At 38.8% G+C, this 14,572-nt stretch overlaps 2 protein-coding genes across 5 annotated transcripts in view; one reads left to right on the top strand and one right to left on the bottom strand.

Annotated features, from left to right (window-relative positions):
- Positions 1-220: 220 nt before the first annotated feature.
- Positions 221-4,185, top strand: LOC113052349 (acidic leucine-rich nuclear phosphoprotein 32 family member A-like). 2 transcript variants are annotated; one of them, XM_026216809.1, is made up of 7 exons: positions 221-384; positions 2,405-2,554; positions 2,666-2,788; positions 3,049-3,247; positions 3,338-3,468; positions 3,554-3,608; positions 3,730-4,185. In XM_026216809.1, the coding sequence occupies exons 1-7, from the start codon at positions 331-333 to the stop codon at positions 3,792-3,794; spliced, it is 777 nt and encodes a 258-aa protein (XP_026072594.1). In that variant the 5' UTR covers positions 221-330; the 3' UTR covers positions 3,795-4,185. The 2 variants fall into 2 exon arrangements, with proteins under 2 accessions (XP_026072594.1, XP_026072596.1); XM_026216811.1 differs by having other exon boundaries at positions 223-384; positions 3,350-3,468.
- Positions 4,065-14,572, bottom strand: part of LOC113052346 (coronin-2B-like) — a 38,018-nt gene continuing 27,510 nt past the window's right edge. For 2 of the 3 annotated variants that reach the window (XM_026216808.1, XM_026216806.1), the window contains exons 3-12: positions 13,466-13,582; positions 12,685-12,834; positions 12,252-12,416; positions 11,686-11,805; positions 10,911-11,015; positions 10,112-10,208; positions 9,526-9,638; positions 8,082-8,172; positions 7,852-7,991; positions 4,065-7,760 (exon numbers count right to left, since the gene is read on the bottom strand). In XM_026216808.1, coding sequence (XP_026072593.1) covers positions 7,593-7,760; positions 7,852-7,991; positions 8,082-8,172; positions 9,526-9,638; positions 10,112-10,208; positions 10,911-11,015; positions 11,686-11,805; positions 12,252-12,416; positions 12,685-12,834; positions 13,466-13,582 — 1,266 coding nt within the window. In that variant the 3' untranslated portion in view covers positions 4,065-7,592. The remainder of the gene's footprint in view (positions 7,761-7,851; positions 7,992-8,081; positions 8,173-9,525; positions 9,639-10,111; positions 10,209-10,910; positions 11,016-11,685; positions 11,806-12,251; positions 12,417-12,684; positions 12,835-13,465; positions 13,583-14,572) is intronic. The other variant, XM_026216807.1, reaches the window with a different exon arrangement.

The raw sequence follows: 14,572 nt of genomic DNA, 5'->3' as shown, positions 1-14,572 counted from the left end.
TGCGCCTTCGACAGTTCATATGATTTTATCGCAGATGTCACCCTAAAACAGATTCGCTGGATCAACCTAACAGTTTCTGTAACCCCACCCAGTTTGTGATCGACCGCTGATTGGTCGTCAGTCTAGTTGTGAGCGTTTTAACATTCCATTCTGCGCTTCTAATTGGCCACCGGTGACGACAATCCCACACCCAACTCCCACCCACCGAGACATCAAGTTTGTAAGACTCGCAATAGCTAGTTTGTTAAGAGGCTATAGCTGAATGTGCAGCAAAGACTCTCAAGTCTAACTGCGCTCTTTGGTTTAAATACTCATTTAGAGTTCAGTAAGATGGATATGAAAAAGAGAATTCACCTGGAGTTGCGGAACCGGACGCCGTCAGACGTAAGCATCTTTATTATTCGCGGAGTGATATTATTTTAATATAAAACTGTTGGTTTGGAGTAGTTCTGCGTGGATGAACAACGCTAGATGTGCACGCGTCAAGTTGATGTCTTGAATGAAAAGTTTGCGGCGACTTTGTTACAAGCCTGGAGCCTTGGATATTGTTATCTCCGTGTGGCCCACGAGTTTAACAGTTTTACTGCTTATTTTTTCCCCAACTTTCGCGAGACCTTTTGATGATGCTGTGGTCGGAGACTGCAAGAGCTCCGTGCATTCAGTGTATAAACAAGGGAAGCGGCGCGAGGAGCCATGTTTGTAACTTTGTAGCCCCTGAACGCGCCCTTTTCCTTTGCATCCTCAGTGCTGCGAAACTCGCCAGCCGTCAGTTCATGCCTCTCTCACACTTTCGCCCATCCATTTTCAGTTCAACATCCACACTCGCCAGTCACAGTGGTCCTCGGCCAGTTCGCGAACTTGTTGTGGGACGCATTTTTGTGAATTGCTGTGCGGGCGATTTGACAGATAGCTTGCGATAACCCGATCGCTCAAATACATTTCGTGGCATCTCTCCAGGCTTTTATTGATGGGTTTGAATCTAAATCTAAAGCATTTCCGTTTCTCAATCAAAGAAAGTTGTGTAAATACTTAGTCGGGATCCTTTCGTGTGCTTCTGGCACGTTGCTAAGCGCCTGTTTAATTTGGATTGGAAACCGAGCGCATTTGTTGTTCGGTCTCGGTATAGAAAGGAATCGTGTCACAGCAGATCCAGTTGCGTAAAGGTGCCCAAACCTATTTAAACCTGCATTATATGTCGACAACGTTACCGGAATGCAAAGAGCAAACCGGCACTCTCGCTTTCCTAAATATCCTCCGTGTTTTCTTACTATTTTTTAATTCCCGCAAGTAATAATACCATCTCTGATCAATTTAATGCAACGTTATCGAGGTCCCTGTTATTGCCCCTGTACGCAAACCTAAATGCGCTGTAATAGATCTCGTAATTAAAATGTCATAACCGTGTTGTGAGCGCTTCTGTGCGTCTCCTCTGGCAGGAGAACGAGATCTCAGCCGTGTGGCTCTTGTTATTGACACAGACTGGGCGCTTATGTGAGCGCTACGCAACTTGAAGCTGCGCTGCTCTAGATGCGAGATCTAGGACAAGCCGCCATTTTAACCAGCAACAAAGACACACGGTATTTAATCGAGCAGAGAATCGGTGCCGCCGTCTCTATGCTTTGAACCGACCAGAACCGTTGAATACAAAGAGTCGAGCGTGTGCGTAGCCGGAAATTTCATTTTTATTCCGTGAAAGTCAATACCTTTCGCTTAAAGAGCGACTCCGTTGCATTATCATGCTCCTCTCTGCCCCTCCTACTCCTGAATTCTTGGGTCCGTCCTCGTGTTTTTGCCCTTCCAAGACAATGTAATGCATTTGTGTAACACCCAGGCTATCGTTTACGCGTCTTTACTTCGCTGTTCGAGCACGCACTACAGTAAAAATGCTCTACCTTCCAGGAAAACAATGTACACCGCTTGTTGCGGAGTCAGCCATTTTGTTGGATAGGGAGTCAAATGTGAGCCTTTGTCAAAGCTCCGAAACATGCACCCCTATCTGCTCCTGTAGACCGCATGCTGAAGTAAACTTTACAACTGCATGGCGCCCGATTCGGTCGAGGCGACGTGTTTATTTTTCTCATTCTAATCTGATTAACATAATCACTTTTAGCTAAACATGGACGCTGTTTTCTGTTTGTTCGAAGTTATTGCTGATAACAATAGGTGGCTATTTACATAGTTTTATGTTCAATTTGGAGCATATTTATGCCCTTTTGCTGGGTCATCATAAAGGTAAACCCACACAGTGATCTTGGCATGCTTCAAAAGTTAGAAACAGCCCTGATGTGACTGAATTTAAGCGGCTTTGTCCACCTCCCCATTAGTTTGAAGTTGCTCAGGTGGAGACCGTAACAAATGCTGTATTCATTAATCATAACATTAAATCTCATGTGCCCTTTAACAGGTGAAAGAGCTTGTGCTCGACAACTGTCGGTCAAATGAGGGCAAAATCGAGGGCCTCACTGATGAGTTTGAGGAACTGGAATTTTTAAGCACAATCAACGTAGGCTTAACATCAGTCGCCAATTTGCCCAAGCTAAACAAACTCAAAAAGGTAATAGATGGTTTCTTGTTTTCAGCTACAGTAGTATCAGAAATGTATTCTGGGTATGCGTGAAGTCTTTGCCAGGCTTGTTAATATGGCACTGAATCATGTTTTCCACAGCTTGAGCTTAGCGATAACAGAATCTCAGGGGGTCTGGAGGTCCTGGCAGAGAAGTGTCCCAACCTCACCCATCTCAACCTCAGCGGCAACAAAATTAAAGACCTCAGCACCATCGAACCCCTGGTAAGATGTGTTTATAGCATCATTGTGGTTGTAACTAATGGAGTTTATCAACTTAGTGATGAATATATTTTAATAATTTATTATTTGTGTACGCTGATGACACTGTTGAGAGACTTTCAAGCACTACTATTATTAATATTCTTGAATTACAGATCTAAATAATGACGGTGTTGCTTGACTTGGATTTAAGATGGCTCGCAGCGATAAAAACAACAATCTATTATTCCTATTAATTTGTTCTTCTGTCTTTTCCCCAACAGAAAAAATTGGAGAGCCTCAAAAGTTTAGACTTGTTCAACTGTGAGGTGACAAACCTGAACGACTACAGAGAAAATGTTTTCAAGCTGCTCCCTCAGTTGACGTATCTCGACGGCTATGACAAAGAGGATAAAGAAGCGCCCGACTCTGACGCCGAAGCTTATGTCGAAGGCCTAGACGACGATGAGGACGATGAAGACGGTATGTTTGTGAAGAGTCTGACTGGCACCGTCCTTCAACATGTATCAGTTTTTATACCGAGATCAAGCCATTCATTTGTCACTGACCTAGTTTTGTCTACAGAGGGAGAAGAGGAGGAGTATGATGAAGATGCAGCTCCAGGAGATGAAGATGAGGAAGAGGGAGAGGAGGATGACGAGGAAGAGGGAGAAGAGGAGGAAGAAGAGGACATCAGCGGAGAGGTTGATGCCAGAATATGATCATTCCTGATGTTTAACAAATATAGTACATGTGTCAATTTGTGCCATTTTTTTTGCACACTTTTAGGAGGAGGAGGAGGAAGAGTTAAATGACGGCGAGGTAGATGATGAGGAAGACGTTGGTAAGTGAATAGATGAAGTGTTTGTAAAGTTTGAAGGGTTACCAGCAGCTGTCGAATGCTGGTAAGCAGCGTGAGAGTAAGAGTAAACAAACCATCTGGTCCTCCTGTGTTGTGTTTCCAGAGGAAGAGCGGGGTCAGAAGAGGAAAAGAGAGCTGGATGAGGAAGGGGAGGAAGATGATGACTGAACATGCACTCCCCCCATTGTGATCGGAGCGTTTAACCCCTGTATATCTGTCCTATTGTCACTCTGCGATGGTTTGGGGAGGTATTCAAATGGTAGGGGGTGGGTTAGTATAAACGAGGACACCGTTTAAATATTTGTTTTTAGCTTTTTTGTTGTTGATGTTGTTGTTGTTTTCTTATGGTTTGGTTTGTACTTTCAGTTTGATTCCCTTCATTTTCTCCGAAAGCTCTTCAAATGGCTGACAACACAGTGTGGAAAATTATCATTGTTGAAAAAAAAAAAAAAGACCAGTATGCTCTTGTAATTTTTCCCTTGTCTTTACTGTTGATGCCTAAATGCTGGTGATGACTTGTGTATTAAAAAAGAAAAAAAACAAACAACCAAAAACCTTTTAGGAGTGCATGGCTGACTCTCTATTTTAAAGTTGACTACTGGATTTCAAGGAAGAACATTTTCTAACCCACTTTTTTATTGCATCTTTGTGTAATTAGTTTCTTTGGTGTTTTCATCATCATCACCCGCGCCGTGTGACGTGCTGTTTAGGCATGAAGAACGCACCATGATGTCTGCTTGGACATGCAGAGTTCAACCTCTCAATGTGATTTTTATTTTATTTTATTTTTTAATGTTCAGAGCCGAATGTCTGCCCTTGTCAGATGAGCCCTAAACCCCTTCTCCCTTTTGTGTGGATAGTTTCAGAGGCTTTGTGTTCTTTGTAAATAATGACCAAATATATTTTTTTCTGATTCCCTTTGATAATGGCAGACATTTTCACAAATAATCTCAGTTGTAACCATTAACTGTAATAAAATGAATGAAAACGCAACCGGTTCTATGGTAGTTTGAAGTTCTGTTCTGACAGCTACAGAAAATCCATATATTGTAATTAGATGTGATTACATACTTGATCAACAGATTATGTATTTAAAGTCTTGTGCGGAAATGGCAAGTGTATGTCACCTTGCCACTGAAATAGCGGGTTAACTGATGTGAAGTGAAATTGCATAGTGACGCTCAGGGAAAATAGCTTATGACTGAATATTGTGTAGATATTCAGAAGCATCATGCCAATTTAAATAAAACATAGACAGTTTTAACTGAGATATGTCCAGTTGTCAGATCATACTGATTGAATTTTTTTATTAAAAAGAAGACTTCAGATTTCATATGAATGTCAGCATTTTTGTTCCAGTGAATATTTACTGTACACGCATGTGCTTTGCTAACATGAGCATGAAAGCATTGCATACAGCAGGGGTCTCCAACCCTGCTCCTGGAGAGCTACTGTCCTGCAAAGTTCAGCTCCAACCCCAAACAAACACACCTGAACCAGCTAATGAAGGTGCTCAGGGCTGGAACTGAAGTCTGCAGGATGGTAACTCTCCAGGAGCAGGGTTGGAGATCCCTGGCATACAGTGAAAGAGGTGTTAATTATGATCTGTGTGGATTTTTTTGAGTGAGATCGCAAGGTAAATTGAGCTAGTCTCGGTCTAGAGTCTAGACCATTGGTCTTAAACTCAATTCCCTGAGGGCCACAGCTCTGCACAGTTTAGCTCCAACCCTAATCAAACACACCTGGTCCAGCTACTCAAGGTTTTCAGGATTACTAGAAACTTCCAAGCAGGTGTGATTTGGAGCGAAACTGCAGATCTGTGGCCCTCCAGACCACTGGTCTAGGCGTTTAGATTTGATGAACCATTGGAGTAAATTCAACTCCGTACATTATTATTCTTCGTCAGGAAGAGGTTTTTACTTTGTATGCACTTACCTTTTGTGCAACATACTATAGTTAGTCAGTTAATCATAATGAATCGTGAAATACAGGGTAATGATTCCCTATCAATGTTACTCATTTTAATCAAAGACAAAGGTTAGCCTAATAGCCTCATAATTCCTTAGGCACTGTCAGCTTGAAATATTTCTACATTAATTAGGCTTGTGTAGGCAGTGAGCGCCTTGTCTAACACCAGATAAAAGGGGCCTGAGTACAACATAAGTATTCTGGCACCTCACACTGTGAACAAATTAATAACCACTTCACCTCAACATTTTCAATGATGCACAATTATCAGGCAGAAGATTTGGAACGTAACCACAGGCCATGCAAACAACCTGTTTGTCACTCTTTGGCCCATTTAAGTAGGCCCAGTGTTAGTATTAATTCCAGTGTTCCTTAAGTACTACTGCTTGTGTCTGAACTGCTCTTTCTGAACTGCTCTTTTATCATGTTAAGAGGATGCTGTGTAGTCCGTTTCATGGCAAGCGTAGGCCTTTCAGTACGTGACGTGAGCAAGTCTGTGGCTTTACCGCCCCCTAATGTCAGAATACCTTAAGTGCACTTTACCTCAAAACGCGCTATTACTATGCAATAAGAAGCAGAGGATGCTGGGGATTGTGTTACTGTTTTATGAAGCAAAATATTTACAAAGCTTGAGGCTCATATTGTTTTCAGGAAAATGGCGAACACGTGATGGTTGAATTCAGAGGTGAACCGGGCTTTCCGCGTTGGTCAAGCAAGGTTAGTTCATTTGGCAATCAGATGATCAATATATTTTTAAAAGGGACAACACATTAGCTCATAAGTGCTCTATTAAATGTGCCGTCCAACCTTTTTTTTTTTTTTTTTTTTTAAACTGGTTCAGTTTGTTCTGGACAAAACCAATGTTTAAAATCACAATTACGTTAACTTCTAGAGTGCAGCGCGCACTGAAGAGCGTGACTGCAAGGATAGCCTAATTCATGTTAACTCAAGACTCTTCACTTAAAAGTAGGAACTGAAAATGGAAATCAATAAATACGTTTGATTTAAAATTTAATAAAAAAGTAACTGTATGCTTTATGAATCACAGTAAGTCTTTAAAATGAAGTATTGCCATTAATTGTAACCATTGTTGTGTCTCATTATCGAACATTCTTTTTCTCATGTTCTCTCCAAACTTGACTTTCCTGCAGAAATGCAGTGTAAGTCTCTTATACCTATTACTAATTTATTTCATAATTGCATTTTACAATTTGTGGACTTTTATATTTTCATCAGGTGCAAACTGTATTTTTTCTAAATGTATTCTGAGATTATTCTGAGCTTTATTTAACTTAAAAACCCATTCGAATTGCCGTCATTAACTGACCTGAACATACTTCACATATGAGAAGCAACAGTGCACAACTTGTATTAGTAAAACCCAATACTTCTAGAGTCAATTGGATAAATACCATCTGTGGTGTAAGATTATTGAACTGGGGTGTTTGAGTTTCTACATTAAAACAGCACTGTGCAGTCATATCAAAATGATGCAGTAGACTTAGTGTTTACATGAGATAACAGCTTGATGGGTGAAGCATGCCTGTTTGACCTTATTAAAACACGTTTCTTCTCTATATGGAGTTTATTAAGCAATTTAGCTTAGCTAACGAGGCTAAGTTGCACAAAGAAAAAAATATGAAATAAATAATTCTAATAATTAAATCTAGTGAGGTCTACAATTATGAGATGATAATGCAATGAATAGCTTGTACCAAACCCAATCCAAATAGAGAGAATCAATCCACTGCATGTAGACCATCAGTGTGGCTGAAGGTCATGTTATGGGACAGTTTTCACAGGGTCAGTGAATCATCACTCCAATAAAGTCGACTTGGCACACAGCAGCTGTGGGGTCCACACTGGGGGTCAGAGCGAGACACTGCTTTATAAAGACAAGCGCTTGCTCTTCTGTGGTCTTGGTTTTAGGAGAAGGAAGCCTGTGTGTTTCAGCAGCGCTCACTTTAGGAGATCACAAGACACAGCACAAATCCAGTGTCAAATGCTGCTACCATTGCTGCTGCTGTTGTTATTGTTGTTGATGTTTGGGCTGATTCTTATGTTATTGAGCTCCAGCTCAAGCTGTCGAATCTTAATGTCCCTCTGCGTAAGTTCGTCCTTCAGTCGCCGCAATTCCTCCTGCTGCCTGAAGAACATCCGCAAGAGCTGCAGAGAATAAAGACCAGGGTTAAACACGCATAAACACCTCTCAGCTAGAAACACGATCTGCTAAACTGTCCTTATAACATGGTAACACCTCGTTCTCTGTACGGGGAGGCACGTTTTCTAGCAAGTCAATCCCATTGACCACTCCACCCTTCTTCTCCTTCACAGGGGCCTTGAACACCAGTTTGTTTGGTCTGTTGTAGCCCTCTTTTAAAGACATGAGCACTGGACCTAGACATGCGCATGCAGATGTGGAGTTGTTTTATTTCAGCATTTCTCTTTTCAGATATTTTTATTCTGAAAATAACTGCAGGTGTTTACCTCGGTTGATTCCACTGAGCCATTCATCGGCAGACAGAGCAGGTTCTGTCCCAGGAGTCATGGGATAAATGTCCTCCTGATATGTCTCTGACTGCAAAGAAAGAAGGATTTGATTTGCTGTTATTTTTTTATAGTTCGATGTAAGATCTTCATTAGTATTTGGTGACTCTGGGCAGGTAAACTAGTTCAGTTTAAACTAATGTGTGGAATCAAAGGCTCACAGAAGGTACACTATTATCCCTGAGTTCACTGTGCAGAACACGAAGGGTGCTCCAGGATGTGTAATTAGTGTACTGTGAGAAACTATGGATGAAAAGGTAACTCAGTATCTGAGTGAAAATAATCCCAGGTATTCAGGGACTTATTCTTACAGGTTCATGAGGGTTGGCTGAATGCCAAAGTTTCTGCTACAAATAAAACAAAATTACCAATGTTTCGGCTATGAGATAACCTAGATGTTTTCAAAACATGTAATGTGTGCAACCTCCAAATATGATGATTTCCTTCCTAAATTATAAAGGCAGCTAAAAGTATAAATAATATCTATTGTGTGATGAATAAATAAAATAAAATAGTACATTTGTTGTTTCCCTAATTAAATTATAACAATACTAATTGTATATTTGGTTTGCCATTTGACAAAAATATTAAAATTTATATAACAAAAAAATTACAATATTAAACAATATTGGTATTTTTTACCAAATATTAGAGAATTCTTTTTTCATTTAAATCTATTTGTATAACACTTTACACATTAATGATAATATATAAAGAAAATAGTTCCATAAAATAGGAAGTCAAAGGTAACGGTGCTAAAAACAGATATAACACAAATAAATACAATTCTTGAACATATTGTGTGTATGTTGCGAGGGGAAAAAAGGCATATCATATGCATAATTTATTCATAATATTAAATGCACTGTAATTTTATTCCTCCCAAATTTACAGAACACCCTCTCGCGTCCTGATCTTAAAAACCCTTGGTTATACTGTTGGCTGGGCAACATCTTCGCCCTGTATGAATGATAGATATGGATTGATAGGTTTCAGGACCCTTTGCACTGAAACACAACTGGCGCTGGATTTATTTGGGTGTCTTTTAAAATTTTGGTGTTGATAGGATGCTGCCCTTCCCACTGTTTTTAAAGCCTTCTGATAATGGGCCAACCTGCCACTGCCCATTGTGTACAGAGAACAAAACACACATGCTGTGTCTCACTTGGAGGTCATTACATGGCTCACTACTCTCGTCTCACTGAGGCGGCAGTTACACCAGCAACAAAGAGCTGATGGATTCCTCCATCCTTTCAGACGGTTTGCTTAAAAAAAAGCCATTTTGGCAGGATAGCCCAAAATTTCTCTCATCCTTCAGTGGAACTCTCAATGATTCATTTAATTAGGAACTGTGGACTTATAGCTTCATGGTGCTTATGCTCACCCTTCTAGGCACGATCATAGAGATTGGCTCAATCAGACCCTTTAGAGTGACCAACTTATAAAACCTGAAGACTTCACACGCTCCTACATCCAGCCCATGCTTCGGCATCACTCCTGTCAGAACACACATACAAGATGTTTAACAGTTTTACATACAACATAAAGCTTTGTTGGTGTTGTCTTGATACTGAACAGACCATAACACAACATGTATTTGATTTATTAGGAGAGAGTCCTACTGAGAAAATAAAAGAGCTAAGGTTATACATACAAAATTCCAGGTTTAACCCTAGAATGCATAAAGACATGAAGTCAACTTGATAGGGTGTGATTCTGAATATTTAGTTAATTCGTTGCACTGAAAATTAAGAGCAAACAAGAATGGCTTTCTATGAAGAAAACCACTAAATCCAATATGGGCCATTCTGACCCCCTTTTATCGATATGTATATGTTGTTTTGGTTTCTGTATTGTGCTTTTATTTATTTATTTTTGCATTCTAGGGTTAATTTAAAAAGTTTCCCTACGCCATGTTACAGGTGTTGCTGGAGTAGTGTGTTCATCAGAGGGTGTGGATTCAGTTTTACCGAGCCCTTTCTGTGGTGCAGGGGACCTGAACTCCATCAGATACTGCAGGTAGGGTTTCTCCAGGGTGATCTCATAGTAACGGATGTTCCCATCACCCTGCAAACACACCGTCTTAGTCAGTTCACAGATAATTACACTTTTTTTAAGCTGATCATTTGTGATGGCAATTCAAGCAAGTCTGCAATATCAACATATGATGCCCTACTGATGCATTAATGTTTGTTCAGTATATAACTGAGACATAATATTTATATATCTAATATATTTTTAAATATACACTACTATTCAGCGGTTTGTGGTTGGGATTTTTAAAAATGTCTCTTATGCTCACAAAGGCTTAAAAAACGACCAAACGTAATAATGTGAAATTATTACAATTTCAAATATCGTAATAAACGTTTTTACACCAGTCTTCAGTGTCACATGATCCCCATGATTAGAAATTATTTTATATGCTGATTTGGTGCTCAAGAAACATTACACATAATTTTCAGTGTTACTGCTTTACAACATTGCTTTCAATATTGAGTGCTTTTTTTGTTGTGGAAACTACGATTTGTCAGGATTCATTGATGTCTAGAAAGTTCAAAAGAATATAATTGATTTGATTGACACTGACCTCCTTCTGAGGTCCTTTGGAAATCTTTTGTAACATTACAATTTAATATGTTGCTGATTAGCATTATTTTCTTAAAAAAAAAAAAAAAAACACATCTTACTGACCCTAAACCTTTGATTATCTTGCACATTTATAGTACAAGCATGCAAGAATTCTTAACAGTATGGAGTTATATGTACCTTTCCTGCCAAGTAGAGCATATGTGTGTCTGCATCATAGAAAGGGAAAAGCAATCCTGAAAGGCCATCAATCTCCTCCTCAATGATTGACATGGACAGATCCTCCTGTCATGAGAGACAGTGCAGTATAAGAGCAAAAACCTTTGAATCCAGATTTGCAGAGAGCATTTTTCCCGTTTAACAAAATATTTTTGCAATGCAGGGTTTTCCCAGAACCCTGACAATGTCCTAAGAGCAACGCAACCAGCTTTCTCTTTACATGCATTCTCTCATTACTGCAGCTGAGTGTAACTGTTTAGCTACACTTACAAAGAACAATGAATGTGATTATCACACAATAATTACAGGGACGATGCTGAGAAGAAAACATAATGACTTTCAGCATGGTAATCATTAGGGTAATGCATACATCAGGGACAATGTGTATTTCTGGATGAGATTTGGGAATTATTCACCCAAAAGGCACACAGACATTTGTTTATCTGTCATGGTGAAGACTTTTCATTAACTTCATTTGACTTTATACTGAACTAATGATATATTGTAACCCCTTAAGCTACACAAACCACTAGCCCTGATCCTCACAAACCCATTTTAGCATTTACAGTTTAATTAAGACAATATTTTGTGTTTAATTAATTAGTTTTTCTTACAGGGCCTGTTGACTGGTCGCAGAATGTAGGTGATGTCAGGTTTAACTACGCTTGCAGGGTCTTTTTATTTCAAAACTTGACCCACACACACACACACACACACACACACAGGATGTTCTCACCTGGTCCCAGAGAGCAATCTGGCGTGTGTTCCAGCGGGACACACCTGTCGTTAGGAGTCGTTTCATGTTGCCTAGGAACACAACACGGCTCACTTTGTGGTTTTTAAAGTTCGCCTCCTGCTTGACAATGTAAAACAACAATAAATGAAAATTTCAGTTAATTTTTCAGTTAAAATTTCAGCAAACAATTTGACTCAATAGTGCATTTACAAATCATGCACGAAAAATAGAATTATTCTATTATATATTCAATTTAATATGCTGATTTGGTGCTCAAGAAACATTTCTTATTGTTGTTGTGCTGCTTAATATTTTTTTCAAGTTTCGTTGATGAATAAAAAGATCAAATTAACATATTTGTTCAAAATAGATTTTTTTTTTGTAACATTTGAAATGTCTTAAATATACATTTTGATTAATTGTATGCATCCTTGGTGTATAAAAGTACTAATTACCTTTTTTCAAAAGGGATGTGAAGTCTATGTTTATGTTCTATTGAACACGATTGAAATTTGACATGAGTGTGTCTGCATAGATGAGTAAGACTAAATGCACACAACCCACACCTGTAACACATTGCCAGAGCGAGGCTCGATGACGCGGAGCTTCTTGTCCTTGCAGCTGGTGGCCAGCAGGCTGCCCTCTGTGTTAAATGACATACAGAGGATCACGTCTGTGTGACAGTCAATCATTTTCACCGGCTCTCCAATCTCAAGATTCCAAATGAGAATCTACAGAAAGAGAAAAAAACAGTTGTCAAACAGATACAGTCATTAGATTGTTTTATTTTTTTAGTGAATGGCACTCACGTTCATATTATGGACAAATAGAATTATTATAAAAAAAAATTATTACAAAAAATCTTTAGTAGCAACTGTCTACACGGTTAATTTAAAAGATTAAATAGTAGTCTGGTGTTTTCATTTTGTAGCTCATATTACTGAATTAAAGTACTTAAAAAAATAATAAAAATCTAATTGTTGCAAAAGATTTCATTACCTTGTAGTCATAACCAGCACTGAAGAGAATCCCACTAGTGGTTGGGTGCCACTCTATGAGCCCCACACGCCTGCTGTGGCCATACAGTTCTAACACAGACTCTGTCAAATTCCTCCTCAGTCCACCATCAGGAATCTCCCATATCCGCACCTGACACGTACACGTACACGGGCAAACGCAAAGATGCAAAGATGCAGAACTCAGGCAAATAGCTCTTTTGAATTAATAGCACAATTAAAATAGGAAGGCAGTTTTAAACTCTATTGTCAGGTTAGTTATTAATCTATAACTTCATAAATGGTTAAATTAGACTTGAATGACAAAAACAACATAGGACATATCCTGAAGCATTACAGTGATCAAGTATTCCTGAGAGCCATCTAATCACCATCATCATTATCATCAGTGTGTGTGTGTTTTTCTTTTATCAATGTAATGTTTAACATTTATTCTGATTTTGCAGGATTAATTCACATGATTAATGTAAAACAAATTTTGACACATGAAAATGACATTAAATGTTTATGCCTTTCCTCATATATAGGTTTAATAAACAGTTTGTATTCTTTAAGTGACTTTTTTTTCTGTTCGACAGAATAATGTTTCAGGTTCATGTGTTGGTAAAAAGTCTTCCACAACCATGCACATTATGAAAAACTAAATGCTGGTTTTCTAATCATGAACCAAGTTTTCATTGCACAGAAAGAGGTTTCCACAGATTATTTGAATGCAGCTGACTAATTTGACCATTGTGGTGATTTTATATTTGAGGTTTACTCACAGAAGCATCCTCTGAACAAGAAGCGATTATGTTGTCATGAAAAGGATTCCATTTGATGTCCAGCACATTGCCTTGGTGACCGCAGACCTTCGGATAGTGAGGGTCGATACGGCCAAACTGCAAGAGAGAAGTATAGGTTAGTGACCTAATGTTGTATTTTCCCCCAGTGTATAATCTAAAAGAGTTGAAACAAAAGAATGTATGGACAAACATAACAAGATTAAAACATATACATATGGACAGTTGAAAAGATTCACATTTTCAAGAGTTGTCTGATATATGTGTATACAATCTGACAATATCACACCTGCAGATACAGCTCCGTTGTAATACAGACAAACCGCCACTGTGTGGCGCTACATAACTATAGTAATACCGTCAGTAGTAGACAATGTTAATGTTATGATGTCATGTATGTTTGATGTCACTTTCGTCCATTGACCTCCTTCTGAGGTCCTGTGGGATTTGTAGTTCAGCTCATGCATGAGCGTGTTTATGAACGACTCTTCATCTATAGGTCAGGCCTTCAACACAAAGTGAGACAGTACTGCTGGTGATCTAAGAAGAGTCATTTCATTGCTGAATAATTTTGTATACTTAGTCAAGAGAGATTTTGCTTCTTTTGGTAGCATTCATGAAATTAATGAACCCAAGGCGGTCACAAATGTTCTCTGTCCCCATGGATTTGCTCTCTGTGCTATTCTCCCAGATTAGGGTGATGGAAATCATGTCTGTGATTTGCTCTGTGTTAGATTATTGCATTAAATTAGCACTTGAGGGGTGTTCATTTAGGAGATCAAAACTCTAAAGAACAGAAAACATGAACAATTACAAAATAGAAAAGCTTTTACTACTTTAAACGAAGCCCTCAGTTAGACTTGTTCAAAGGTTTGCATACATGTGAGGATTTCTGATTTTGTCATGGTGTTTTCCAAGACTACATATAACTCTTAGACTGATCCTTTGCTCATTCATACAAACAATTATAATTAAAAAGCTAATTTATTAGAACTTTTACAACCAAAATTATTTATACAAACGGGGCATTACTAAAGACACCGCAGCCCAAAAATAAAAATATTAAATACATACATAAATAAAGTGACT

This window comes from Carassius auratus, chromosome 32 (genome assembly GCF_003368295.1).
Source record: "Carassius auratus strain Wakin chromosome 32, ASM336829v1, whole genome shotgun sequence".
NCBI lineage: Eukaryota > Metazoa > Chordata > Actinopteri > Cypriniformes > Cyprinidae > Carassius > Carassius auratus.
Note: the sequence above shows the minus strand (reverse complement) of the source record. Positions and strands in the feature narration are given on the sequence as shown.